At 43.6% G+C, this 24,785-nt stretch overlaps 2 protein-coding genes across 7 annotated transcripts; one reads left to right on the forward strand and one right to left on the reverse strand.

The window, feature by feature from the left end:
- Window positions 1–664: 664 nt before the first annotated feature.
- On the reverse strand, window positions 665–7,618 carry galk2 (galactokinase 2). Its single transcript, XM_056416851.1, has 10 exons — window positions 7,343–7,618; window positions 7,177–7,265; window positions 6,810–6,933; window positions 6,627–6,720; window positions 6,371–6,517; window positions 6,058–6,156; window positions 5,762–5,914; window positions 5,119–5,329; window positions 1,665–1,866; window positions 665–1,217 (listed from the first exon to the last, which is right to left on the reverse strand). The coding sequence occupies exons 1-10, from the start codon at window positions 7,390–7,392 to the stop codon at window positions 1,010–1,012; spliced, it is 1,377 nt and encodes a 458-aa protein (XP_056272826.1). The 5' UTR covers window positions 7,393–7,618; the 3' UTR covers window positions 665–1,009.
- A 1,133-nt stretch (window positions 7,619–8,751) lies between these two features.
- Window positions 8,752–22,933, forward strand: cep152 (centrosomal protein 152). 6 transcript variants are annotated; one of them, XR_008832103.1, is made up of 30 exons: window positions 8,753–9,291; window positions 9,466–9,584; window positions 11,385–11,491; window positions 11,612–11,672; window positions 11,777–12,079; window positions 12,320–12,467; window positions 13,454–13,594; window positions 14,091–14,230; window positions 14,569–14,769; window positions 14,851–14,998; window positions 15,154–15,245; window positions 15,348–15,511; window positions 15,681–15,882; window positions 16,153–16,257; window positions 16,342–16,472; window positions 16,563–16,691; window positions 16,782–16,896; window positions 17,187–17,372; window positions 17,453–17,713; window positions 17,975–18,106; window positions 18,198–18,812; window positions 19,206–19,281; window positions 19,431–19,487; window positions 19,798–19,905; window positions 19,986–20,070; window positions 20,555–20,637; window positions 21,254–21,410; window positions 21,499–21,602; window positions 21,699–22,613; window positions 22,709–22,933. XR_008832103.1 is itself a non-coding variant. In XM_056417304.1 (29 exons), exons 1-29 carry the CDS (start codon window positions 9,282–9,284, stop codon window positions 22,382–22,384), a joined length of 4,821 nt encoding a protein of 1,606 aa, XP_056273279.1. In that variant the 5' UTR covers window positions 8,752–9,281; the 3' UTR covers window positions 22,385–22,933. The 6 variants fall into 6 exon arrangements, 5 of the variants coding, with proteins under 5 accessions (XP_056273279.1, XP_056273282.1, XP_056273277.1 ...); XM_056417304.1 differs by having other exon boundaries at window positions 8,752–9,291; window positions 12,320–12,422; window positions 21,699–22,933; XM_056417302.1 differs by having other exon boundaries at window positions 21,699–22,933.
- The last annotated feature ends 1,852 nt before the right edge of the window (window positions 22,934–24,785 follow it).

Consider the following 24,785-nt stretch of genomic DNA (forward strand, 5'->3'; position numbering starts at 1 on the left):
TGGTTGGTGCATTTATTCAATGCAATTTTATTGGCATTTGCTTTTCTGATTGATTGATATTGGAACCTTTCAGTACCTTGAGAGGAACCAGTAATCGTCACAAACAAACTACTATCCACATACATAAGTGAGAAAAAAAAAGTTTTTAAATACAAGTGTTTCTATACATTCTGACATAAGGCTGCTGAAAATGATACGCACAATTTCAATACACTTTAAAGCTCTATATGTTGCCAATATATGTAGGTTTCCTGTGCTGTGTCTTATATGGTTCCTGTTAGATCATCTTTTTAATGCAATATTCACTGGTTATTTAGCTTAGGTCTATTGTGCAAGTTTTCACAAATATTTTGGTTAATCAAAAATATATATGAAACTGGAACGCATGGCTTGAATATGATGAAAAGAAATGCTCTTGTGTAAATGTATTTATCCCACACTGTAAACATTTGAATGATCATTATCCAACACCAAACATGATTTGGTTCTTGGTCTGCGTCCCAAAGAGAATGAATGGAAGAAAAAATAATGTAGTGAAACATTGTTTGTGTGCAGAAGCGTGTTATCGTTTAACCGTCTCTCCGCTGATTTAAATAAACAATAACCCAACTCGTTTTAACAACAAATGTCTGCGTGATGCTGCTCCAATGATGAATTCTTCAACTGCACATATAAACCATTCACTTTATTTCAACATTCAGGATTCATTGCCCTTGTTAATGCCATGATGTCCATGTATAAAATGTTACAGCAGCAAAAATTAGATATGATTGTTGTCATCTTTGCTGAGTTTAACAATAATAAGTGCCTTTTTGTGATTTAAAAAACACAAAGTATATTCTCATTGTAAGAAACAATTCTAGGTTAAAAAGGTACGGATAACATTTTGCTTTACTGTCATTTGTGAGTGCCTTCTGAATCAAATGTAAAAAGAAATATGTCATTTATTTCCCAGCCACAGTGCATTTGGATGAATTATAGTTGTAGAAACAGACATGGAGAATACATTTTACTCCGTGAGGAAGATGGCTGCTCCCCCGCCTGGCTTGGACACAAACAAACTCTGTTTTTCCATCGCCGCTCTGCACGGATCGGGGAGGTAGAAGGCCTCGCTCACTGCTTGTAAGAAAGACTCCACCTTCTCACCAGGAACCATGGAAACGGCACAGCCGCCCCAACCTGCTCCGGTCAGCCGAGAGCCCACTGCCCCCGACTTCCTGTCCCGAGAGATAAAAGAAACAGCCGTTAAGTCGGTGTTTCAGTAAAGACAATAATTTTAAACCCACTTTATACAATACACGCAGCTACTGTATATTGATTCATGACCAACCAGCATTAAATACATACAAAAAGATAAAGATACCCACTTACACTGTTTACTTCTTATCATCTGTGAGCATACAATGGTTTATTATGTTGATTTACTGTCAACCAACAGCAAGTAAACAGTATAGCCTCAGGTTTAGTTTGTTATACTTGTTTTGACCAGTAGGTAGTGAACTGAAAGTCAGCGTGCACAATACACCAGGACCCTCAGACTGAAGCAGCTACACAACCTGCAAATGTGTCTAAAGTTGTTTGTTTTTCACTTTTGGTATTGGTTCGTATTTCATTGTAATCCCCCTCCCGAGTCTAAGTCTGTAATGGCAGTGAGCTGTACTCACAGACAGACGTCCACCAGTCGATCCAGTTCAGGGCAGCTGCACTCATACAGGTCTCGGCAGCTCGCATGGCTCTGGTTCATCAGGTCTCCCAGTAGCTGCAAGGAGTCGGCCGGTTCAGAGTCGCACGCGCTCTTAAACTGCAGCACCCGCGCAGCTTCGCCGTACACATGCTTGGCTCGCTGGTGCAACTTGAACTGCTTCACTGAGGAGGAGGAGGAGGAGGAGGAGGAGGAGAAGAAGAAGAAGGAGAAGGAGAAGAGGCTGTGTTAGTCAGGTCTAATATTGGGTCATGACACCATATTCACATTGTACAAATGTTTAGCCCTTTCGATGTGCAAAGTCATTTGGCTGCAACGACTTCCCTTTTCTATGATAGACTATTTTTAAAATTAGTTTTTACTATAACATTTTCAAAATGACAAATATTTACCATAAGTTACCAATTTTTGTAATTTTTTAAAATCATGACGAGCAGCCCAAAACCCCTCGAAATATATTACATTTACAATGATCTGAAAAGAGCAACAAGCAGTCTTCACATTGCAAATGTTCAAGATTCAAGATGTTTTATTTGTCACATACACACACAGGGTGTGCAGTGAAATGAAAGTGGCAATGCTCAGCAGGAATGTGCAAGGGCAACAAGTACACACTATTTACAAATAAAAAACAACACAATATTTACAGTAAGTGTGTGTGTGTGTGTGTGTGTGTGTGCCTAAGAGGGGCAGTTGTGTGGGTCTATGTGGGGGTCCTGGTAAGGTCGGAGTTCACAATCCTGATGGCCTGAGGAAAGAAACTCCGTCTCAGTCTCTCTGTTCTTGCAGCGTGACAAGGGGGCCGCCTGCCTGACCGCAGCAGCTGAAACAGTCTGTTGTTGGGGTGGTGAGGATCCTTCATGATCCTGCCGGCTCTGGTTCTGCACCTCCTGGTGTACAAGTCCTGCAGGGTGGGAGTGTTCACTACTCTCTGCAGAGCCTTCCTGTCCTGAGCGGAGCAGTTGCCAAACCAGGCTGTGATGCTTCCTGTCAGGCTCTACAGCTCCAGAGTAGAAGGACTGAAGGATCCTCTGGGAAACTTTAAATTTCCTCAGCTGCCTGAGGTGGTAGAGGCGCTGCCTTGCCTTTCTCACCAGAGTGTCTGTGTTTGTTGACCATGTCAGATCCTCGGTGATGTGGACTCCCAGGTATGCTCACCCTCTCCACAGTAGTCCCGTAATCCCCCAGTGGTGATCGTCCTCTGTTGTTGTACCCTCCTAAAGTCCACAATCAGCTCCTTAGTTTTGGTGACATTCATGATGAGGCTGTTGTCCTGGCACCAGAGTGACAGATCAGCAACTTCCTCCAGGTAGGCCTTCTCGCCGCTCGGAGATCAGACCCACCACCACTGTGTCATCCGCAAACTTGATGATGGTGTTGGAGCTGAACCTGGCCACACAGTCATGTGTGTACAGGAAGTACAGTAGGGGGGCTGGACGCAACCCTGGGGATCCTGTGTTCAGGGTGAGGGATTTGGAGGTGTGTGCCACCCTGACCACCTGTGGCCTGGCGGTCAGGAAGTCCAGGATCCAAGCACACAGGGGTGTTCAGTCCCAGCTCAATCAGCTTGCCGGCCAGTCTGGAGGGACTATGGTGTTGAAAGCTGAACTATAATCAATGAACAGCAGTCTCACATAGCCCCCCTCTGGCTGTCCAGATGAGAGAGTGTGGTGTGCAGTACCTGGGAGACAGCATCATCCGTGGATCTGTTTGGGCGATAAGCAAACTGCAGCGGGTCCGTGGAGGAAGGAGGGAAGGCACACATGAGGTCCTTTATCAGCCTCCCAAAGCATTTCATGACCACCGAGGTGAGGGCCACGGTCGGTAGTCATTCATACATGCTGGAGAAGCATTCTTGGGCACAGGGACAATAGTGGATCTCTTGAAGCAGGCGGGACCACGGACTCAGCCAGGAGAGGTTGAATATTGTGGTGAACACTGGAGCTAGCTGGTTAGCACAGGTTCAGTACACTCCCAGATATGCCATCTGGACCTGCAGCTTTCCTGGTGTTCACCCTCAACAGAGCCCTCCTCACACTGTGCTCGGTCACAGAGAGTGTGTGTTCATCCCCAGCGGTAGAACTCACCTCGGCTCGCTAAACGTGTTTGTTGTTGCCCGGCGCGCTAAGCGTTGTTGCTAGCCTCAAACCGTGCATAAAATGAGTTCAGGTCGTCCCGCTAGGGATGCGGCACTCACCATAGCGGGTCTGCTCTGGTAGTTTGTGATAGTCCCCTGCCATAGGCGCCTGGTGTCGCGCGGCTCCATCTGTGATTCCACTCTGTCTCGGTACCTCCTTTTGGCTTCCTTCACCGCCTCCTCAGTCCATAGACCGCTGCCTTGTACTCGTCCATGTTGCGGATACAAGACCGGAGTTATAGGCAGGAGTACGGGCGTCACAGCTTCACGGATGGATCGAAAGACCCTAACTTTACCGTGGGGGGGATGGTGTCGTTAAGCGCTATGATGAGCTCATTGCTACTACCGCCAACTTGCGCCGCACTGGAACTGGATTGGATCATGTCCCAGTCGACGATACGTGAGCGCGCTGCGCTCAGCCTCTGATTGGTCAGACCACCGCATTACGCTCTCGTCACTACCGCTTTCCGCGATCCTTTGTTTATACTCCGGAAGCAGAAAAATGGCGGCATGGTCTGATTTCCCTAACGGGAGAGAGAACAGCTTGTACTCCTAACGGAGGGAGAGAGACAGCCTCCTCTTGAATGGCGAATGTGCTGGTGAAAGTTCGGCATGACTTTTTAGGTTTGCCTTGTTAAAGTCCCCAGCCACCACCACAGCCGCGTCGGGATTTGTTCTGATGCCGACATAACACATCATGTAGGTCCGATAGTGCTACGCCGGTGTCCGCTTGTGGTGGAATGTTGGTGATGACCGAGCTGAACTCCCGGGAAGGTAGAATGGACGGCATGAGATCGTCAGATGTTCCAGGTTCGGCGAAAGGAGGAAGAAAAGTCTTAATGTTCTTGGGGTCACACCACATGTTGTTTGTCATGAAGCAAACCCTCCACCCTTAGATTTACCAGACTCTTCCGTTCTGTCTGCACGGAAAACAGAGAAGGACTCGGTTGGGCATATGACTCCTCCGCACCCAGGCCAGCCAGCCAAGTTTCCGACAAAAGAACAATCCCCCAACATCTGAATCGTCTGATGATCCTCTCTTGCCTAAATCATCCATCTTATTTTCCAGAGACTGGACGTTAGCAAGAAGGATGCTGGGCAAAGGTGGACGGTGGGCTTGAACTCTCAGTCTGTTCCGAATTCATATTTGAGCATCTTTCTGAACAGAACTGACTTCAAACAGCTGATCAAAGTTGTCACTAATCGACGACTCCACAAATCTGTTTCCACAGATTGGACACGATTCATGTCAGAGATGTTTTTGTGGACTGTCGCTCACCATCCTGAGTGTTGGCGCTCAGCAGCTCTGAGGAGAACTGCTCAGAGGTGACGCCCAGCTGCTTGCAGATCTCTTCTCGGCTGTACGGCTCAGGATGCAGCAGCTCGTCCACCAGAGCCAGCATCTCCTCCAGGGAGGCCTCCAGCTCCGTCTGAACCTGCACCAGCTTCAACAACCGGCTGACGTCCAGACCCTGCGCCTGAGCCAGCATCTGAGTCCAAACCCGCCAAGACATTGGAATGTGAGATTATTTACGCCGCTCTTAACGTGAACTATATTGATATTTATACATATTTGCTGAAGGTCTACCATCCTGATTGTAATATAAATAGATAAATATATTGTTTTTTATGTTACTGGAAAACAATTCAAGTTTTAGCTGCTTAATGCCTGATGGTGCAAAAGTTAATATTTAATATAATTTTTTATAATGTTTCTGTCGTAGTTTGCAGTACTATGCTTCTCTCCACTTCATAATTGAACCAAATCATAATGCTTTAAAATAAATATCTCTTTGGACAATTATTAAGGTGTTTATGGACACAACTTTTATGTTGACTGGATATAAAAAGCAGGTTACTGCTTCCAAGCCTGTTTGACTTGTGATCCCTTAAAACAAAAGTGTAATGTTTAAGATATTGACCTTTGTGGCGATTCGACACTCCACCACACGGATGTTGAAGTGAGACGAAGCGGCTTTGTTCATCTCAATGCAGCAGTTGGAGATCACAAACACGGCGCCATCTGGGAGCTTGACATCGGTGGCCCTCAGAGGCTGGAACTCTATCAGCTTTGCCTGATGGATAATTAAAAGTAATACAACAAGTGGTATAACCGTTAAATACATTTTGTTTAAGCATTCAAGTTGCTATTGATATAGGGTACTTTACGAATGACAAATGACCCTGATCGACTCGTACTGAAAGGAAAGCGACATACTGTTCCTCTCTCGGCCAGGAATGAGATGGACTGGTCCATGCCGCCTCCCTCTGTGCCAATGTAGCGCTCACTTTTGGCACACAGCTCAGCCAGTGCCACCTGGAGGATTCAGAAAATAACGGACTCAATTGAATATTTGAAATAACAAATATATTTATTGGTTTATTTATCATGTATTTACCTTTGTGAACGTTATAGGTTAGCTCTGAAGTTTGCTTGTACAATATCACACTTATTCCAGCATGAATATATATATATATATATATATACACAGTGTTTTTAAATGATAAGCTTGTGCTGTAAATCATTTTACCTTGGAGAGGGACTTTTGATTGGCCTCCATTGTCAAGAGCCCGGCACAACAAACTAAGGCACTCGAGCTGGAGAGGCCGGAGCTCGGAGGAATGGTTCCGTCTACGACACATGACATCCCTGCCAACTGAGCAATAGCAAACTTCTCCTGTAAAAAACACACATAGTGAGATGTTTACTTCAGAAAACTGCAGAAAATAATCACTTCGATATTGCATAGTGCACTGTCATGAATGCTATTGATATGTTGCTCTTACCTGAATACCTTTTACTCCACAGAGAAAGTAATAATGCCACTTTGGATTCTCTCTGTCTATAGCGATGTCCTCTGAACAGGACACAGTGAAATCCCTGCACACAGTTGATGATAATGTACAATCAACTACACAAGCACAATGTACTGTTAATATAAACAGTGACCGCAGATGTTCAAGCCTTACTTGTACTGAGGATTTGTGTTGGCCAGTGTGATTGTCCCTGAGTTGTTCACTGAGACCGCTGCGAGGATATTACGCTCAATGGCCATTGGCAGAACAGAATAGCCGCAGTAGTCGATATGCTCTCCTATATGACACATTTGAAACAAAGGGATTATTACTATCTGAAGCAACTCATCTAACTATTAATAGAAACATTTTATTGAGATATAGAGTATTGAGCAAACAGTGAAAATGTATCTCAAAAAACCTTTTTCTCAGCGTTTTCATAATGCCACCTGTCCATTGTAGCTCGAGCAAATACAGCAACATCAGACCAATATGTGAGGAATTAGTCAACTAAATCATACAATTCGTACATTTTAATTACCTATTAGATTGACCCTCCCAGGTGCACATGCATAGAAGAGAGGAGATTCTCCATACTTTGTTTCAAACGTGTTCTTCAAGTTTTGCAGCCTGGATAAAAAAAGATTACAAGTGAAGAAATGAAGTATCACATTTGTTTCCTCTCGTCTTAGGCTACTGCTACTCACCTTTCATTTGCTGTCATAGCAATTTTTAACTTTGGCGGGTTCGAAGCCATTTCTACCTCTTTAAAAACAATGAATGAATGTATGAAGCGAATGTATTTCTTGCAGTCTTATCGGAGAGCTCACAGCTTCTTTGAAGATCCTGGTTGCGATCGGCTGACTGTCATAAGTGGATCCCGGATGCTGAAACACTGATCTGCGGTCAGTTATAAAACATGACTTCGGCTTAGTTTAGAGGTGCTAAATTCCCGTTGTTACATCTGAGCTGATTCAGAAACAGTTGAGCCCACAGCCGCAAAAACACGGAAGTGTCTGCAGGATAGGGGGCGTGGTCTATGGTGTTTCAACACAGCCTTTTAGTTAAACATTAGGGTAAATATAACAAACAAACTCCCAAGTCTGATTTTAAAATTTCATTGTCAAAGTCACGCAGAAGGGTAGCGTATTTTCATATTTAAAGAACATAAACAACAATCAAACTAAGATTATCTTTAAATATCAATATGGTATAATATGAATTTAATCAACTCATTGGAGTTCAGGAATTGAGGATGACCAATTCAGTTGACTCACCGATTTATCCCATTTTTGTCAGACTGTTATGTTGTGAATACGTTTTTACTAACATACAATACAATGTACATATCTTTATTTTCTGAATTTTCAGTCTTAGTTTAGCCTTTATTTGTAGTTATATGTTATGCAATTAAAATTTAATTATGCAATTTAGGCTTTGTATTAATTTCCCCAATTTCTAGTGTAGGATAATTGGTGCAATCACTGGTTGCCTACTTCCCTAACTGATGCTAGGTCACTGTTTTACCACAAGAGGGAACATAGTCATAGTTATAAACCCTTAGGATTTGTATTGCTTATATCGAGACCTAGATATTGTATACAACATTGGTGTAACCGACAACAGCTTCTACATAATTTGCTTTGCGAAGAAAACTATTTTTTATATATGTCCCACTTAGGCTATTATAGAACAAACAGAGGTTATTATGCACATCCTGTTTCCCTGATTATTTTACCTGCAATAACACGTTATGGAGTCATGTGTATATACATGGCCAACAATACGGATTGCACGTTCATAAAGATACATGAACAAAATCATGCACTATATGTAAAGTAGCCTACATGCTATTTACAGCCATTTGTTTTTAATATCACATCATTTATAAGTAACATATTACAAGTATGGCCGCGCTGCTTTAACATGAACCCGTTTTGAAATGTTCTTATTAATCAATGTTTAAAAAAGTAATTAATTTTGTTTCGTCAAGATCGGTCAGTTCTTTCGTGTCGACTCGCGTAAAACATAGAGACTACACTTCCCACAAGGCTCGACGCGCTGTTACCATGGAAGCGTGGATAGCTTCTACTTCCGGGGTTGGCAAAATCGACGCAAATATTTACAAAATAGCTCTACCGTGCAGGTTTGGTCACAGTGAATTGATGATTAACTATTATATGAGTACAAAGTATAAGATATAATAATGTATATAATGTACATAGATTACGAGTTGTCCGCGTGTTTTCATTTAGGCCGGCAGCGGGTTGGCGCTGGTAATGCGCGCGGGTTTTCAAAGTGGGCGAGTCTTTAAAGAGGACATCCGACCAGCTAGCCGGAGTTTGCTAGCTTTGTAAAGCTAATTTTACTCGCAACGGTTAGCGGCGCCCGGCCAACAATACATGTAAACTGTTACTTAACTTGTTATCGACTCACGGATATTTGATCAAATGTATTCGCAGAGGTTATTTAAAGCCCGACCGGGCAGGTTTTAAGTTGTTATTACGTGGCTCTCGTTACCGCTAAGCTAGTTCGTCGCTGCTTTGCGATGTAAACAATAGTTAACGTGGCTAGCGGTTAGTTAGCTTCACACGTCGCTTAAATAAAGGAACAAGTGGCTCAACAGAATACACGTCTGTCCTATCAATGCCTACAGGTAAGCTAACGTGTTGTGTGTGTGTGTATACTTTAACTTCGAGCTAACTTACAGTGTTAAAGTCGGATATACTAGCTAGCTAATGCTTTTAACGCCAATACCGCACGTAACACACATTTGTTCTGGGTGTTTGTGATTTCCCTCTTGAGTTTGTATCCGCACCTCTTTTCTCAGAGCACCCGCCACCTACAGGCTCTGTCTGCACCATGTCTATTGATTTTGACAGTGCTGCTCTTCAGACCCAGCACGATGAAGAAGAATACGACCAGGAGGACTATGCGAGAGAGCAAGAGGTATGACACGCACACTACGTTGTGAAGTGGTTGGTATGACGTGTTGTTGTTGCAGATGATATTTGGGTAAAGTTGTTTGACCTTCTTGTGTTACTTGTCAATGTGATTGTGTTAACGGTAACATGCTGTAAAGGCTCGAGCTCTTGTTGTTGTTTTGGATTATACATATACACAACATCAGTTATCTGACGACCTGAGATATCTAGTGCATGCTTGGATTATAAAACCGTAACCTGTGGTGTTTGCAGAGCGGTCAGCATCTCTTCTGAAGCAATAACACCTTTATGATCACCTTTTGCTCACTGATTATACATATTGTCATGTTGATATAGTTACAACAGTTAGTTAAGCTCATTTTAAGCTTTACTCTTGTACGGTTCCCATTAAGTTGTTATTCTTGAGTATATATTCGACTTCGGGTGTCTTGAGAAGCGCTATATTAAATAAATGATTATTATTATTATTATATTTATTACCGGATGCATTTGTGTGCTCTGTTGAATTTCACAAGGACCTTCAGCTCCACAGCTCAACAGGCATTCTCGTCATTACTCACGCCTACAATCTGTTGCACCCTGAACCTGAGCTATTATTGGCTCAAGGAAAAGGCCTCCTTCCAGGTGTGTCGCACATAAACTAGCTCTGCCCTGTGGTTTCCCTGCTCTATTGAGGTTACTTTGAGTCTGTGCTTGGCCTCACTTGTACTTGACTAACTGAAGCAAGCGCGAAAAAACTGTGACTGAATGTCTTACCACTGGTCTTCTAAACTGAGAAGAAAGGGACCTTGAATATTAATCTTTAAATGGACTTTTTTTTCCTTTGGTCTAACCGCGCCTATCTAATATATGCAAGTTGGTCAAGTGGATAATGTTTGCCACCGCTAATTGGAATCTTTCTGCTCCAGTTAACCTCGCTTTATGTTTTGTCTAAACAATGGAGTTCTTTTGGAGCAAAAAACGCAGCGATAGCGCAGGGAGCCTCAGCCTGCAATATGCCTGGCATGTTTCGGATGTTTCCCACAGAAGGTCTTCTCTGCAGTAAGATTAGACTAGGAGGACGAGGAGAAGCAGAGGGGCCGATTCAGTCTTTGTTAAATGTGTCAGCGAGATAACATGGGTCCTTTGGTTGTGGACACAGTGGCGGATTTGAGGAATATTCATCGGTCCTTGTGGGAAGTAAGTCTAGAATTTTCTGCTTGTTCCATCACACATGGCTGGCCGTAAAGCAGCCTGGTCGCTCTGTTATTAACGCAGAAGTTGATTTGACCTGTTTTTGTGTCTCTAAGAGCTAGGATGTTTTTACAGAAGATTACATTGTTTGTCACTGTTTTGTTTCTCAATTTGATTGTATGGACCAAAAGATTAATGATCACATTTTATACAAACAGTATGTATAGGATTACATGAAAAGCGGCAAAACATCACATCACATTTATACCAGAGAATATTTGAGGATTTTGCTTTACAAAATATTTGAATGACTTATCAATAGGATTAATTAATACATGCATGCTTAAAATGGTCGCCTATGAGAACATAACATATTCTGATCACGAAAACCTGAGCAAAATGTTTTTCATGACTAATCTAAGCCATAGTCCTCTCAGGACAATATCATTCTGGTTTGACTTGTTTTCAGAAAACTTTGGAGCAACACAGTACAGATGTACCTCAGACACATTCTGTCTCTCAGGCTGTCGGTGAATTCTTCTCTGCTGTTTTCCCCCCCATCTGCATCACGTTATTACTCTGTTACGGAGCAACCAGAGTGACTCATTTCCACGTGCTTTTTTCCCCGCAGCTGCACCAATTGCTCACCGACCTGCCGGATGACATGCTGGAGGACAGCATAGACTCCTCCCCAGAGCTGGAGTACTCTACATGCAGCAATAAAAACACTGGCAACAGGTTAAACATACATTGCTGCTCACACTTGTAATCTAAGATTTGGAGAACATTGGGTGTGTTGCACACACTTTCCTTATTGCATTGAAATATAATTAAGCTTTTTGTGCTCTCTCCACTCAGCCCACAATCGGCATGGACTCCGCAATGGTCAGATCATCCGAGGCCACCTTCTCATGAACAGGTAGTTAGTTAGTTACTTAGTTATTTATTTTTGACTGATAAATTTGTGTCTTCTTAATTTCTAAAGAAAGAAATATCACTCTTACTGTGAATGTCTCTCTGAAGGACTGTGAAGTTGATAAAGAGTATGCTTATGACGATGGAGCCGTTCAGAACAATGGACATCACCCTCAAATTCGACCTCTACCTAACACCTGGAGCCAGGATCATCAGTACACCCAGGGAGATTATACATTCACCAGCATGGGCTCCGAAAAATCTCCCGAGACCAAGGATTTCTCCACAGACGAGTACGAGTCTAAAGCGTACGCTCAAGGCTCTAATGACGCTGTCCTGTATGACGGAGAAGGAGGACGCAGAGACATCCCAAACTACGGGGATCACAACAACGGCAGAAACAAATTTCAAGTGCGTTGAGTTTCTTGTTTGGTCTATTTTGTCAACACAGATGTTTTTTTATTATATTCTACATGTGATTTAAAATGTACTTCCTTTTATATCAAATATACATACATACATTTGCCTTGTCTTTTTAATACATTTTCAAAAGCATATAGAAGTCCACCTGTTGTGAGCATGTACAGATTGTTATAGTTATTTAACGGTAATGTTTTAACTTCAACTCTTCTGTTTCTTCTAACTTTCCAGCCCGTAGTGTTGGACAGAGTGGACCAGCACCATGCCACCTACAATCCTCACCATCCTGCCCATCAACCAACCATGTTCAACACACAGGCCGTTCAACAGGAAGGTCAATTTGACCATCTGCAAAGAGAATTCCTTGACTCGACACAACGTGAGTCTGGACTTAGTTTGTGGATTAATAGCACAGGAGTACAGTGCCATGTAAATCACAATAATACTTGAAAAGTTTCCCTGTTACAATCAGTCTCAACGTAGGAATTTCCTGTATTGGCGAAACAAATGTATCCAAGAGAATAAGTATTGTTTTGTTGTCAAAGTGCCGTTGAGGAACACACGTTATCTGCTAAAGTTTAGTTGTTAAGTAGACAGGAGTACTGACATGAGCTGGGACATAAATGTGCTATGTTGGTCCATATAAACTATAACACTTTGACAGTTTTGTCTCAGAGAAGCAAAGTTAAATTTTTTAAATCCTTGTGTGGAAATAAGAATAATTAGCTTACGTTTATACCAACTATATTTCTGTGTCATAAAGAAATATTGAGCCAGACCAAAGGAAAAGTGCCCTTTTAATTGTCATTTATAAAATGTATAAGTAGCTGTAATACCCAAACATTTATTTAGCAGATAACGTGTGTTCTTCAACGGCACTTTGACAACGTGTTATAGTGTTATAGTTTATATGGACCAACATAGCACATTTATGTCCCAGCTCATGTCAGTACTCCTGTCTACTTAACAACTAAACTTTAGCAGATAACGTGTGTTCTTCAACGGCACTTTGACAACAAAACAATACTTATTCTATTGGATACATTTGTTTCGCCAATAAAGGAAATTCCTACGTTGAGATTGATTGTAACAGGGAAACTTTTCAAGTATTATTGTGATTTACATGGCACTGTACTCCTGTGCTATTAATCCACAAACTAAGTCCAGACTCATGTTGTGTCGAGTCAAGGAATATGTTATAATTTGGATGTCCTTGGTTGATACCAATATGAATCTGGATGCCTAATCTATTATTTTTCCACATACACCCTCTCAAATGATATTCTCAAAATAGAATGTCTCCACACTTTCACTAATGGATAAGGAATTATTGTGTTGAATCTACATGTTGTTGTTGTCTTCCAGAAACTCCTGATAAAGAGCAACTTGCCCAGCTGCAGATTCTACACAAGGCTCAGCAGAGGCAAATTGAAGACTTGGAACGAAAACTGGAGGATTCAAGGCGTAATATGAGATATAGCGAGCATCAGTTTGCAATTGCCAAAGGTGTGTTTCACAGTTATCGCTTTCAGAACGGGGGGAGGGACTTTCTGTCTGCATTGTTGCGGTACATCATCGCTCGTGTGAAGTCTTGTTTTTGCTGTACATTATGATCTATTGTTCTTTTTTCTTCTTCGCATTTAAAACTCAAATTTAAAGAAATACATCAAACTTGTAATATGAAGGATATATAATCTCAGGTGCCTGGAAAACCTCTTCTCTTTTAAAGAATAGTTTTTCACCGTCTGAACATTTGTGTTTCATACTTGTGCATTCATAATATGTTTTGTTATTGTTGATATGCCATTTAATTCCAAATGGCTTATATTATGAATTCATAGTATTGATTGATTTGATTCAATGGGATGTGTCTTCATTTACTAGTATAAATGCCCCCGTGTGGCTGTTGAGAGGGTTTGTACTAACCACCGATGAACTTTGTGTTTCCTTGTTTTCTCGCTGCTTTTGGGGACATCATTTAAAAAAAAAAAATCATCAACAGATGAAAAGGACGGCCTAGCAGTAAGCCTAAAGGAATCGTGTCAACTGGTTGAAGAAGCCAAGGACCGAGAGGTTGAAATGCAAAACAAAGTGAAGGCGATGGAGCAGCAGGTCCAGGTCCTGACTGAGAGGGACCAGGAGGTACGTTCTGCACCGACACACACGGCTGTTTGACTCCTTATCTTAATTGTTTTAAGTTCAACAATACAAGACAGTCTGCAATAAATTTGGAAAATTGGCGTAAAAAAATCGTCCAGGATTTATTCAGTTTATTCAAAAGCAGTGTCAGCTTTATGGAATAACAAAATCTGATATGAAATAATGTAACGGCTTCACTGAAAATGTTTCTATTGTGTTCTTAAACGGACCCAAAGTGATTCTGTCGCTTTCTAACGCGTACAGATAACATTAATATCTTAATTGAAACCTTTGTATTTCATTAGGGTGAATACAGTCGTTTTGTTTTGTTTGCTCTGCAGAACTCGAAGAAGCAGAGGGTGGCAGAAGCCGCAGTGGACAGCATGAAGCAGCAGATGTTGGAACTCTGTCGCTCTGACACGCTGTCCAGGACGCGGCAGCAGCATGACCGAGACCTCGCTGTCCTAAAGGAGCAGCATGAGAACGCACTGTTGACCCTCCAGCAGGAGCTGGACTCGACCTCTCAGGCTCTGAACGAAAAGGTCTGCGCTGGTGTTACCGTCACAGGAGATCGAGTCCAAGTCGCCTGCATACGTCGTCAATTCCTGTGTTGTTGTTTCCAGATGGATGTTGGTCAGAGGCTGCGAGAGCAGGTGACGCAACTGGAGCGCCAGAGAGAAGAAGAGCAACTAGAGAGAGCCAGAGTCGTCAACACCCTCACTCAGCGCCTGGAGGAGAGTCAGCTACAATGTGCCCAGCTGCTGCAGACAGGCGAGTGACGGAGGGCTTCACCCGCCTTCTTGTTTCTTATGTGTTTGATGAAACTGTATGAAGATGAAATCACAGAACATTAAAGAGCAACTTCTATGCATGATTTTTGTTGCTCCATTTTAAGTATGTTTTTCTCCTGGCTCTATTCCCTTCAGGTTCAGTGCAGGAGATGAGTCAGATACAAATCAAACTCCAAAAGGCTCAATCAGCCAAAGCGCTGAGTGAAGACATGAACCAAGTCTTGCAGGTTCGATCTCTGATGTTTCTGCCCGAGAATGGAAACACTCCGAAAACATTATTACTTAACTTTACTGATTGAACCTTTCATCTTTTGTTTTTCATTCTAAAGGAGGATCTGTCTGAGTTGAAGGAGCAGATCACTCTGTATGAATCTGCAGTGAAACACGGTGTTATTGCATTAGAGCTGAACAGTGACTGGCAGAACCACCTGTCCGACTCCTGTGTGGATTTAGGGTTAAAGAAAACAAACAGGAAAAACGGCTTGCTGCACAGGTACATTATGATCATAGAGCATAGTTATGGTAATCAATACAAGGACTGAGCGTCTTTCTATAGCATCTCGTGTCTTACGTGCTAGTATAAACTGTCAACTTGCAATATTTTTACTCATTTATCACCACTCCCGTCAATCAAAGTCTAACTTCCACTCCCGTTTGGTCAGTACTGCCATGGCTCACCTGTCGGACTCCAAGCTGCCCAAAGACGAAGCTTTGCGGCTGCTGCGATTGGAGATGCAGCGCTGCCTGGGCAGTCTGAAGGGGAAGCGGCAGAAGATCAGTCAGCTGCAGGAGGAGCTCCAGGTCAGTCGGGGTCGACTGACCGCGCTGCAGACCCAGTTGGATGAAGCCACGCTCTGCTCTTCGGTGAGAACGGCCCTCTGTGACCAGAGATGACTTAAATGTTGCATTGCTGAGCATTTAAAACTGCACTGTTATACACTGTCTGATATAAATTACTCGGCTTTATGTTGATTGGCCAATTTGGCGAAACTGATGGGGTTAGAATATGACATGTATGCAAGTTACATACTAATACTATCCAGTTGTATTGGTGTAAAAACAAATGGAAACGCATAAAACGATGCATAAATACAGGGAAAGAGATTGAATGGCTCTATTCCCAACTGTTCACAGGTCAGAGAGAGCAGTCGGATGAAACATGGAGATGTAACCGGAGAGTCTCAGAAAGAGTTTGCGAGACTACAGGAAGACAAACAACACTTGCAGGATCAAGTAGAGGTTGGTTGTAGTTTCATAAAATGAATTATATCGTTTTTTTAGACTATTTCATAAAATACTGGTGGGTTTCTATCCGAACTCTAGGTGTTAGAAGAGAAGAACATGGCGCTGAAACAGAGTGAGGAAAAGTTGAGGTCCGCCAACTTGGAGCTTTGCACTAAGATGAGGGAGATGATCCAGGAACTGGACCAAGAGAAGCAGGAGGCTGCTCAGAGGTGAGGAACAGAGGAGGACAATAATACCATGTTTTCTTAACCTTATTTGTATATATATATATGTATATATGTTTCTGTTTCTTCATGGAGAGATGAGCGGATTCATCAGCAGTACAGGGATGACGTGGTGGATCGGGTCAGAACAGAGCTCATGCTGGAACACGACGCTCAGGTTGAACAGCTGACTGCACACCACCAGCAACAGCTCCAACAGTTCCAGTAAGTTCTCTGCACTTGTCACTGAACATAGTTTTTAATCTGCAACCTGTTGCAACTCATTTATAGTTAAAAACAACAACTTCTTCCCAGGACCCAGCTGTCTGAGACCAATGATAAGATGCTGGCTGTGCAGGAGTGTTACATATCCGTCTGCAAGGAGAAGGACACGATCGACAAGGAAGAGGCAGTGAGCCGAGTCAATGAGGTATACAATCCTAAATTCTGTTTACAATATCAAAAGCAGTTGGACATGATTCCTATGGTTATCAAACCATTGGAAGGAAGACATTAATTGATTTAAAAAGATCAAAATACATTAGGATATTTTATTGGAAATTGTTCTGTGTTGATTAATATTGTCACTATTTGCTTTTGTACTGATTGTGTATCTGTTATCTTTACTATTTGTACTGCTACATGTTTCCAAAAACAGTTTCTCACTCCTGATGTGTATTTAACGTACATTACAATTTCTGATTTCATTACCATTCCCAGCAAAAGATGAGAGAAGAGAGTGCCACAGCTGTGGAGAAGCTGAGGGCGGAGCTTGAGGCTCAGCATCAGGCCTCAATAAACCAGCTCAAAGCTCTGTGGTCCAAAGAAAAGGGGACTGAGATCCAGCAGCAGGTGAATTCTCAGGTAGCCACGGCCAAGGCTGCTTGGAAGGAGGAAATGCAAAAGGTATGACTTCCTGTCATCACTGTCCAGCTCCCTCAATGGGGATTCTTTACATCCGTAAATAATGTCCCGCTTCTGTGCAGATGGAGAAGACCTGGGTCCAGAGGCTGGAGGAGGCCGGGAGAGAGAAGCACAAAGAGACCGCCGAGGCAATCTGTCAGGCAGACGAGGTCGAGGCACGCAGTGTGACGATTACTGTTGAGGAGCTGGAGTCCAGGCTCGGTGCCCAGAAGCAGCAGCTGCAACTGGACTCTGACAAAGTCAAATGCAAAGCTGTGGAGGAAGCCAGGAAACAAACCCAGAGAGAGCTTCACGAGAAGCACCTGGAGAACATGGCCAAACGGGTCGGTTTGTTTTACTACACTTGTGCTAGCTAGCCAAACATGCCTTACATTTTACACGAGTGGCACCAATTGAAATCAAGCTCATGATAACGCCATTTTATTCACAGTTTCAATTCTGATTATTTTTCGTTCGCTTTTCGATGTGCGTGGTTATTTTCCTGATTTATCCGTCCGTTATTTGACATGAGCAAATCAATTTCCCCAAAATGTTGTGGCTGTCTTGCCCTCGTCCGAGATTGACAGTAAGTGGTGGTGTTTCAGGTCGAAGGTGCAGTAACCCGGGCCTACCACCGATGGATCGAGGATTTGACTTTATTACCGGAATACCAAGCCTCACTTCAAAAGGAGAGGGAGAAATGGGAGGAGCTACAAGGAAAATGCACAGAAAAACAGGTATGAGTTCTTTCTTTGCGAGTCAAAGAGTGTCACTCCTGTCAACTGTTTGTTTTCTGATGATGTCTCTTCCTCGATGTAAACGGGTCAGGTGTCCCAGGCCCTGAAGGAGGCCGAGGAGCAGAGCTCTGGACCACAGAGGGTGAAGGATCTCCAAGAGGAGGTGGCATCCCTCCACAGTCAGCTGGAGCAGGAGAGGAGAGAGCAAGCTGCTCTGCTGAAGGCGGAGCTGGCCGGAGCCAGAGCCGCCTGGAACCGAGACAAACAGGAGACCGCCGTCATCCAGGGCCGCAGCGAGCAGCTTTACCAGAGCAAGCTGCAGGAGCAACGCAGAAAGATGGAGCTGGCTTTGCAGCAGGCCAGAGAGGACGCCGATCTCCGTAAGAAGGAGCTGCTCCTGCAGCTGGAAGCCAAGCTCCAACAGGCTCTGAGGGCCCGAGAGGAGGAGTGGAGATGTCAGCATGCGGAGAAGGAGCAGGCGCTGAGGAAGCAGACGAGAGACGAATTACTAGCAGAGCTTCAGGCTGGACTGGCAGAGGTCCAGGCACAACTTCTCAGGGATCCCCAAACAGATCAGCAGAGCACCGAAGACATCAAGAGGACCGGCGGGGCCACATCAGAGGGCTCGATAACGCACATCATCCAAGCAATCTGCACCGATCTCGTCAACAGAGCCGTGTCTCAAGCCAAGAAGGAGTGGAAGAAAGTGAGTTTTATTACCCGTTATCTGAAGTGATTTGAACTGGCTTCACTCGATGATTCATTTACTGGAGAGGGAAAAGTAACATGAGAAGAAACAAAACAAAACGGGTGAGCAGTGAACACACATCCGACCCCGGCTGGGTAGAGTTCCAGGACAAATCCACGAAGGAAAAGGAGAGAATGTCACTAAAAAAAGTGCAAATTCCCAATAATGTATCCATGCAACGCTCCATCCTGCTACGTCTTTGTCAGGGTTTTATATTGACATTTTTTATTCTCCATTATCACAACAAGTTATGCAATGTTTAAATGTCTACCTTCCAGTTACTAATCCAAGCCCCTACTGACTGAGCTCCTGAGCAGCTTTTCCCTTCATGGTTTCATTTGTGATCCACAGGCAGACGAGGAGAAACTGAGCCGCGTGTTGAAGGAAACGCAGGAGCAGCACCAGAGAGAAATCGACCAAATGCTAAGTATGTCGTGCGTCCTTATTGTGTCTTCACTGAGCTGGGCCTCGGGAACTCTTATCACTTAAATCCATTTGACGGGCACTCGTCATCGTTTTGATCAGACTACCGTGTATTGCTGATTAAGAAGTTGTTACGTGACAATATTGTTCCAGGTTCTTTGTCCGAGAAGACGGAGGCTCGCTGCAGGAAGGAGTGCACTGAGACGTTAGGTAAAGGGGAACACATGTTTTCCTTCATACCTGTAGTGCTATTATCAATCTAGTTGCCTAGACCTGGAGATATCCGCTGTGGAGATGTCCATCTTTTCTCAAATAAAATGGCACTTGAGTAAAAGTGTCCCGATTTCTGGAATAAGACATTGCTGGTGATTTTAAATGTATTTAGTTGACACTTTAAGCATCACAAGTTGATATGATGTATTGGAGAGAAGGAAGACATGTCGATGGCCGATAGCTCGATAACTAGACGGCTCTCACCGGACCGATCTAGATTGATAAATCGCGCTAACTGTCTCTTCAGGTAAGCTGCAGAAGAAGAACCAGGAGCTCCAGAGGCACTTGGAGAAAGCCTGTCGTCAGCTCCAGCTCAGCGTACGCGGGCACAAAACGGCCGTGCAGCATCTGAAAGGTATTTAAATTCATCTAAAATGTTTCTTTAAACCATTTAAATCCGATTCATTCAACAGACTATGTCTCTCTGTGTTGTAGATGAGCATGAAAGCAGCTTGCGAGAGGCAAAGGAGCGACATCTGCAGCAGCTTGAGGAGGTGAAGAGCGCCAAAGAATCCTCATGGTTTGTGTTTTCTTTTTTATCATTTCTTATTTGTAGTTCATAGTCCAATGAAATATTGTTTCCCTCTCTGTTTGATGTCACCTACCACCTTGGTCAAAGATGAATGAAAGGACCTTTTTCAGTAATATTTAAATGAAGCCCTGCTGTGAGTTTAGGGCCTCAGAAGTTTATTTGAATACAAACCGTATTAACTGTAATAGATTGTGTACTTGTTACTGGTGAAGAATTGAGGTCTCTTAAATCTACAGCAGATTTATATTATTTGTTATTTTCTGGACAATTTATAGCAAAAAGTGATTGAGAAGCTTGATTTTAAAAAAGAAATGTTAAAACAAATTGCTCAAGCTGCACTGTTTAAAAAAAAACTGAAAATACAGCAATGTTCAGTGAGCACTCAGTGTTGAGTGGAGGAAGTGCTCTGAAAACATCCATCTGATCCACTGTACATTATTACATATTTCCTATGTATTATTCTTGCTTCCAGGAGTTCTGACCACAACCCGCATGTTCAGCACGGCCTCGAGGAGATGAAGCTGCTCTACCTGATGACTGTAGAGAAGATCAGAGGTGGGTAATGGTGCTGATCTCTGATGTGCCGGTGTGGATTTAAAATAAATATATAATAAATAAATATTGGGAACAACAGAATTTAATGTCAAAGGGGCAGATAAAACTATACGCTCCGGATATAAGTCCTGGATCATATTCCATGTATTTGTTTGGTCCTCACTTGTGAATCTAATGTGGGTTTGCAGGTTTAAATACATGTTCAAATCTCACCAAGTCATTATCTCTTTCATGTACCTAGTGAATACACACACAGTGGGTACAGAAAGTATTCCAACCCCGTTCAATTTTTCACTCTTCTTTTTTTTCATTGCAGCCATTTGCTAAAATCAAAAAAGCAAATTGTATGTCTCATTAATGTGCACACAGCACCCCATCTTGACAGAAAAAAAACAAATGTAGAAATCTTTGCAAATTCATTAAAAAAGAAAAATTCACATATCACATGGTCGTAAGTATTCAGGGCCTATGCTCAGTATTGAGTAGAAGCACCCTTTTGAGCTACAGCCATTAGTGAATACTTCCCACTGTATGTATAACCAAAAGCTATTTTACACATGAGACCTAGTCACGGTCAAATAGCAGCAACAAAGCATAATTGTGTCGTTTCTGGCAGGAGACATGCTGCGCTACCTCCAGGAGAGTCGGGAGCGAGCGGCCGAGATGATCCGCATGGAGGTGCAGCGGGAGCGGCAGGACACCACCAGAAGGATGCGGCGCTATTATCTGACCTGTCTGCAGGAGTTACTGGAGGACGGAGGAAAAACGACAGGGCAAGAGGCCGAAATGGTCCGACACTTGTTTGCGTGCTTCACCGAGGCTCCTCCGGCTAATCGCATTGATCTTTTCTGTCTTCTGCAGGGCTGAAAAGAAAATAATGAATGCCGCGAGCAAGCTGGCGGCCATGGCTAAAGTCCTGGAGACGCCCTTTAAAAGTAAATCCGGAAAAAATTCCAGTTTGCAAAGTGAGTCCTGCTGTGCAGAAACGGATGTAATGCAGATGTTTTTCTTTTTTAAAATATAATTCCAACGTGGCGTGAATCTGTTTTGTGCCGACTGAGGTTGTTTGACGGTTGCGTCCGCAGCCGACTGCCTTCCAGGTAGAAGCGACGGCTCTAGCAGGAACCCGCCGACTCTTCCCGAGCGGCCCGACGCGCGGCCGGAGGAGAGATCCCGCAGGGAAACGACGTCGGCTGATTCAGCGCCGACGCTTCCGGCCGCAGCGAGAAGTAAACCTCCGAGTCACCCAGACGTCGCTCCATCTGGGACGGAGGAGGAGGCCTCGGTCCACGTGAGGAGTAGAAGCAGGGAGCTGCACGCGGTGCAGGGAGTTCCCAGCCGCCTGGACTCTGAGCGCCAGAGGAGAGCGTTCCTCACCAGGGAGGCTCCGGTCCGAGAGGAGAGGCGCACCGACTGGAGCGCCACCAGCAGCGACTCCGACGCGGGCTTCCGGGTCTCCTCGCACTCGGGGAGGCGAGTGGAACCGGTGAAGCCCTTCTCTGTCGCCGCTGCGTCGGCGAGCGACTCTGTCGACCTCTCCCCGAACGCTTCCGACCTGACCGTCTACAACCAAATCGCCAATGACGACGTGAACTTCCAGCATGCGAAGACGAGCGCGCACAGAGAGCCCACGCCCGGCTCCGAGCTGGAGACGCGGCGCGGAGCTCGCTCCGGGCCGCTGTTCTCCGAGTTGAGGCAGCGGCAGCAGGACAGCGGCTTCGACAGTCCGTTCAGCCAGCAGCCGTGACGGCGAGAAGCAGAGGAGAGCCTCTCGGACGGGGGGGGGTCACGTTTACAAGATAGCAGGTTGCAGTGTGTTGATGAATAGTCTCACGGATCAACAAATGCACTCATTTACTTTATTGACGCGAGTTAAATAAGAAGATTGAAGTAGGAACTGGCTCTTTGTAAAGATACCCGCCTCAGTCTCTCTGCTTCTCGAAGCTTCATCATTTAACTCCTGCACAACAAAGCAAGTGAGTGTATTTCACAAAAATAGTGAATAGCGTTAACCTGTAGTTCGTCCAGTGTTTATGAAACACTCCTCTACTTTTTGTTGGATGTTATTTAGGTCAAGTCTGCCGGCCGTCATATATACCGTCGGATGCCTCGTGTGACCTTCACTGATGGCTCCTTGACCTCTGTACTGTAGGACTGGAGCAGGTGCAGTGTGTCTGTGTTTTTATATTTAAAGATATTTATATCACGTCCATGAGATATGCTGTGCATAGATTATAAATGTTTTTTACTTTTTGATTTAAATTTGTTTTAATAAATCTTGTCATTTTTTATTGCATATTAAGAGGGTATATTTCATTTGTCGTGAGAGTGGAGCCTCTTCAGCAAATCCTGTTGAATTATCTTATATCGGAGGTTTAAGGCAGCGACTGCAGCCTTACTTCTGCTACACTTTACTGCATATTCCATTCGCTGACATTTTAGAGGCTAATCAATAATTAAATAAAGTGAATAACCGTTAGTTGCAGCTTTAACTCTCGGTCTCTCCGGCGGCTCTTCCGTTGTTTGTGCTGTAAATCAGTGATTTCCAACCACCGTGAGAGATCGTCCAGTGTGCCGAGAGAAAATATCCAATTTTACTTAATTGGTCCCAAAAATATTATTTAGTTCCCGCAAATAATGTGTTGTTGAGCGTCTGAGCAGCAAATATAGAGGCTGGGCTGGTAATTAAATCCTCTTCCATGCCAGCAGGAGGCAGAACAGTGAAAGTTCTCTTTCATCTGGATTTTTACAAACCCCTGTAGCTCCACACAGAAGGTGGACACTGAACAACTCCCGAGGAGAAGTTGGCGTTGTAGTTCAAGACAGAGACTGAGAGCTGTTGAAGAAGAGCTTGGTGTGTGCCTTTCTTCAGCTCCGGGTTCATCCCCACAGGCCCAGGTTTCACACCGAGGAAGTATCAACGCATGAAGAGCCTGAGGGCGTTTATCAATCGGCGTTCTTCTCCGTTCCCGTGAAACGTCATCATTACGTCATGTTCCATCTCAGAGTCCGCTTCTCGAGAAGCACGGTCAAAATGCCCGGATGTGACTTGATCCTCCCATTTCCCGGAAGATGCATCTGCATATATATATTCTTTTTTTACACACTCAAATTCAAAATAAAAAAATATATATTTAAAGGATAATGAAAAAAGCAGGGTTGTCATACTTGACCGTGAATAATTAAACTCATGAGCAAGAACAGCTGATGTGGTGACGTCAGAGTCAGCTGCTGTCCCGATTGCAGAAAGACCGTCCTCCATCCTCTGTCCTCCATCCTTTGGAGTTCAGACTCCCAAGACCAAAGTCTGTACTCTGTGTACTTGATAAACGGCCAATAATTGTCGGCATAGGCTGCATTCTGCTGAAATGTGACGTGTTGTAACTTTTTGGGTTGTTTTTTGTTGCTGCAGGATTTTCTTATTGTAAAAAAATGTGCAGCTGCTCAAACAAGGTTGAAACCCCTGCTGAGGCTACAGATGCCGTCTGTTTGTTTATAACTGGTGCCGTCATATTTCATAGGATGGCTGCGCTCCGCCATACATGCAGACTAATTACTCTGCTATTACTACTCATAACCCGTATTAGGCAATACCACACTGCATGTGCAAACGTTGGTATAATCCGGTATCGGAAAGGACAAAAATATAATCAACAAGTTGTGTCAGCTTCAGTTTCTCACTAAATCCAGTGAAAAAGGCAAAACCACAAATGCATGGTGAGTGTGTCGATGCGCTCCAATTTCACTCAAGAGCCAGCATATAGTGATGAATTCTATATTTGTTGGGGATTATTGTCAGCTGCTGATTAATTCATATCTGGTGAACTGATTTCCAATCAGGGGTTATAAAAATGTTGAGGTTATATTTACGGTCACAATAACAAACGAGCTGACTGGTGAAAACTATCCCATGTTGGAAATGAATGATTTAACCCTCCTGTCGCCTTCGGGTCAATTTGACCCGATTCAATGTTTAATGTCGGTGTTCTTTCGGGAGTCAACAAACAAACATAAAGTACCTCACACTTAAACTTGGAAAACAATATTAATTCTAATAATTTTCTGGAGATTTTAATAGCTGGGGTCATATTGACCTCAAGGGTAAAATATGTTAGTAAATATAAAGGTAACAGGAGGGTTAAACATTG

The sequence above is a fragment of the Pseudoliparis swirei genome, chromosome 6 (assembly GCF_029220125.1).
Source record: "Pseudoliparis swirei isolate HS2019 ecotype Mariana Trench chromosome 6, NWPU_hadal_v1, whole genome shotgun sequence".
NCBI classification, from domain to species: Eukaryota; Metazoa; Chordata; class Actinopteri; order Perciformes; family Liparidae; genus Pseudoliparis; species Pseudoliparis swirei.

Bases quoted from the DNA above. Each gene is read 5' to 3' on its own strand.
- cep152 (XM_056417302.1), top strand. The intron at 16,258-16,341 runs GTTGGTTGTAGT...TCCGAACTCTAG, and splicing joins ACTTGCAGGATCAAGTAGAG to GTGTTAGAAGAGAAGAACAT. The intron at 17,714-17,974 runs GTCGGTTTGTTT...GTGGTGTTTCAG, and splicing joins TGGAGAACATGGCCAAACGG to GTCGAAGGTGCAGTAACCCG.
- galk2 (XM_056416851.1), bottom strand. From the start codon at position 7,392: ATGGCTTCGAACCCGCCAAAGTTAAAAATTGCTATGACAGCAAATGAA. The intron at 6,721-6,809 runs GTAAGGCTTGAA...AACTGTGTGCAG, and splicing joins AACACAAATCCTCAGTACAA to GGATTTCACTGTGTCCTGTT. The intron at 5,330-5,761 runs GTCAATATCTTA...GTTTGGACTCAG, and splicing joins AGTGTCGAATCGCCACAAAG to ATGCTGGCTCAGGCGCAGGG.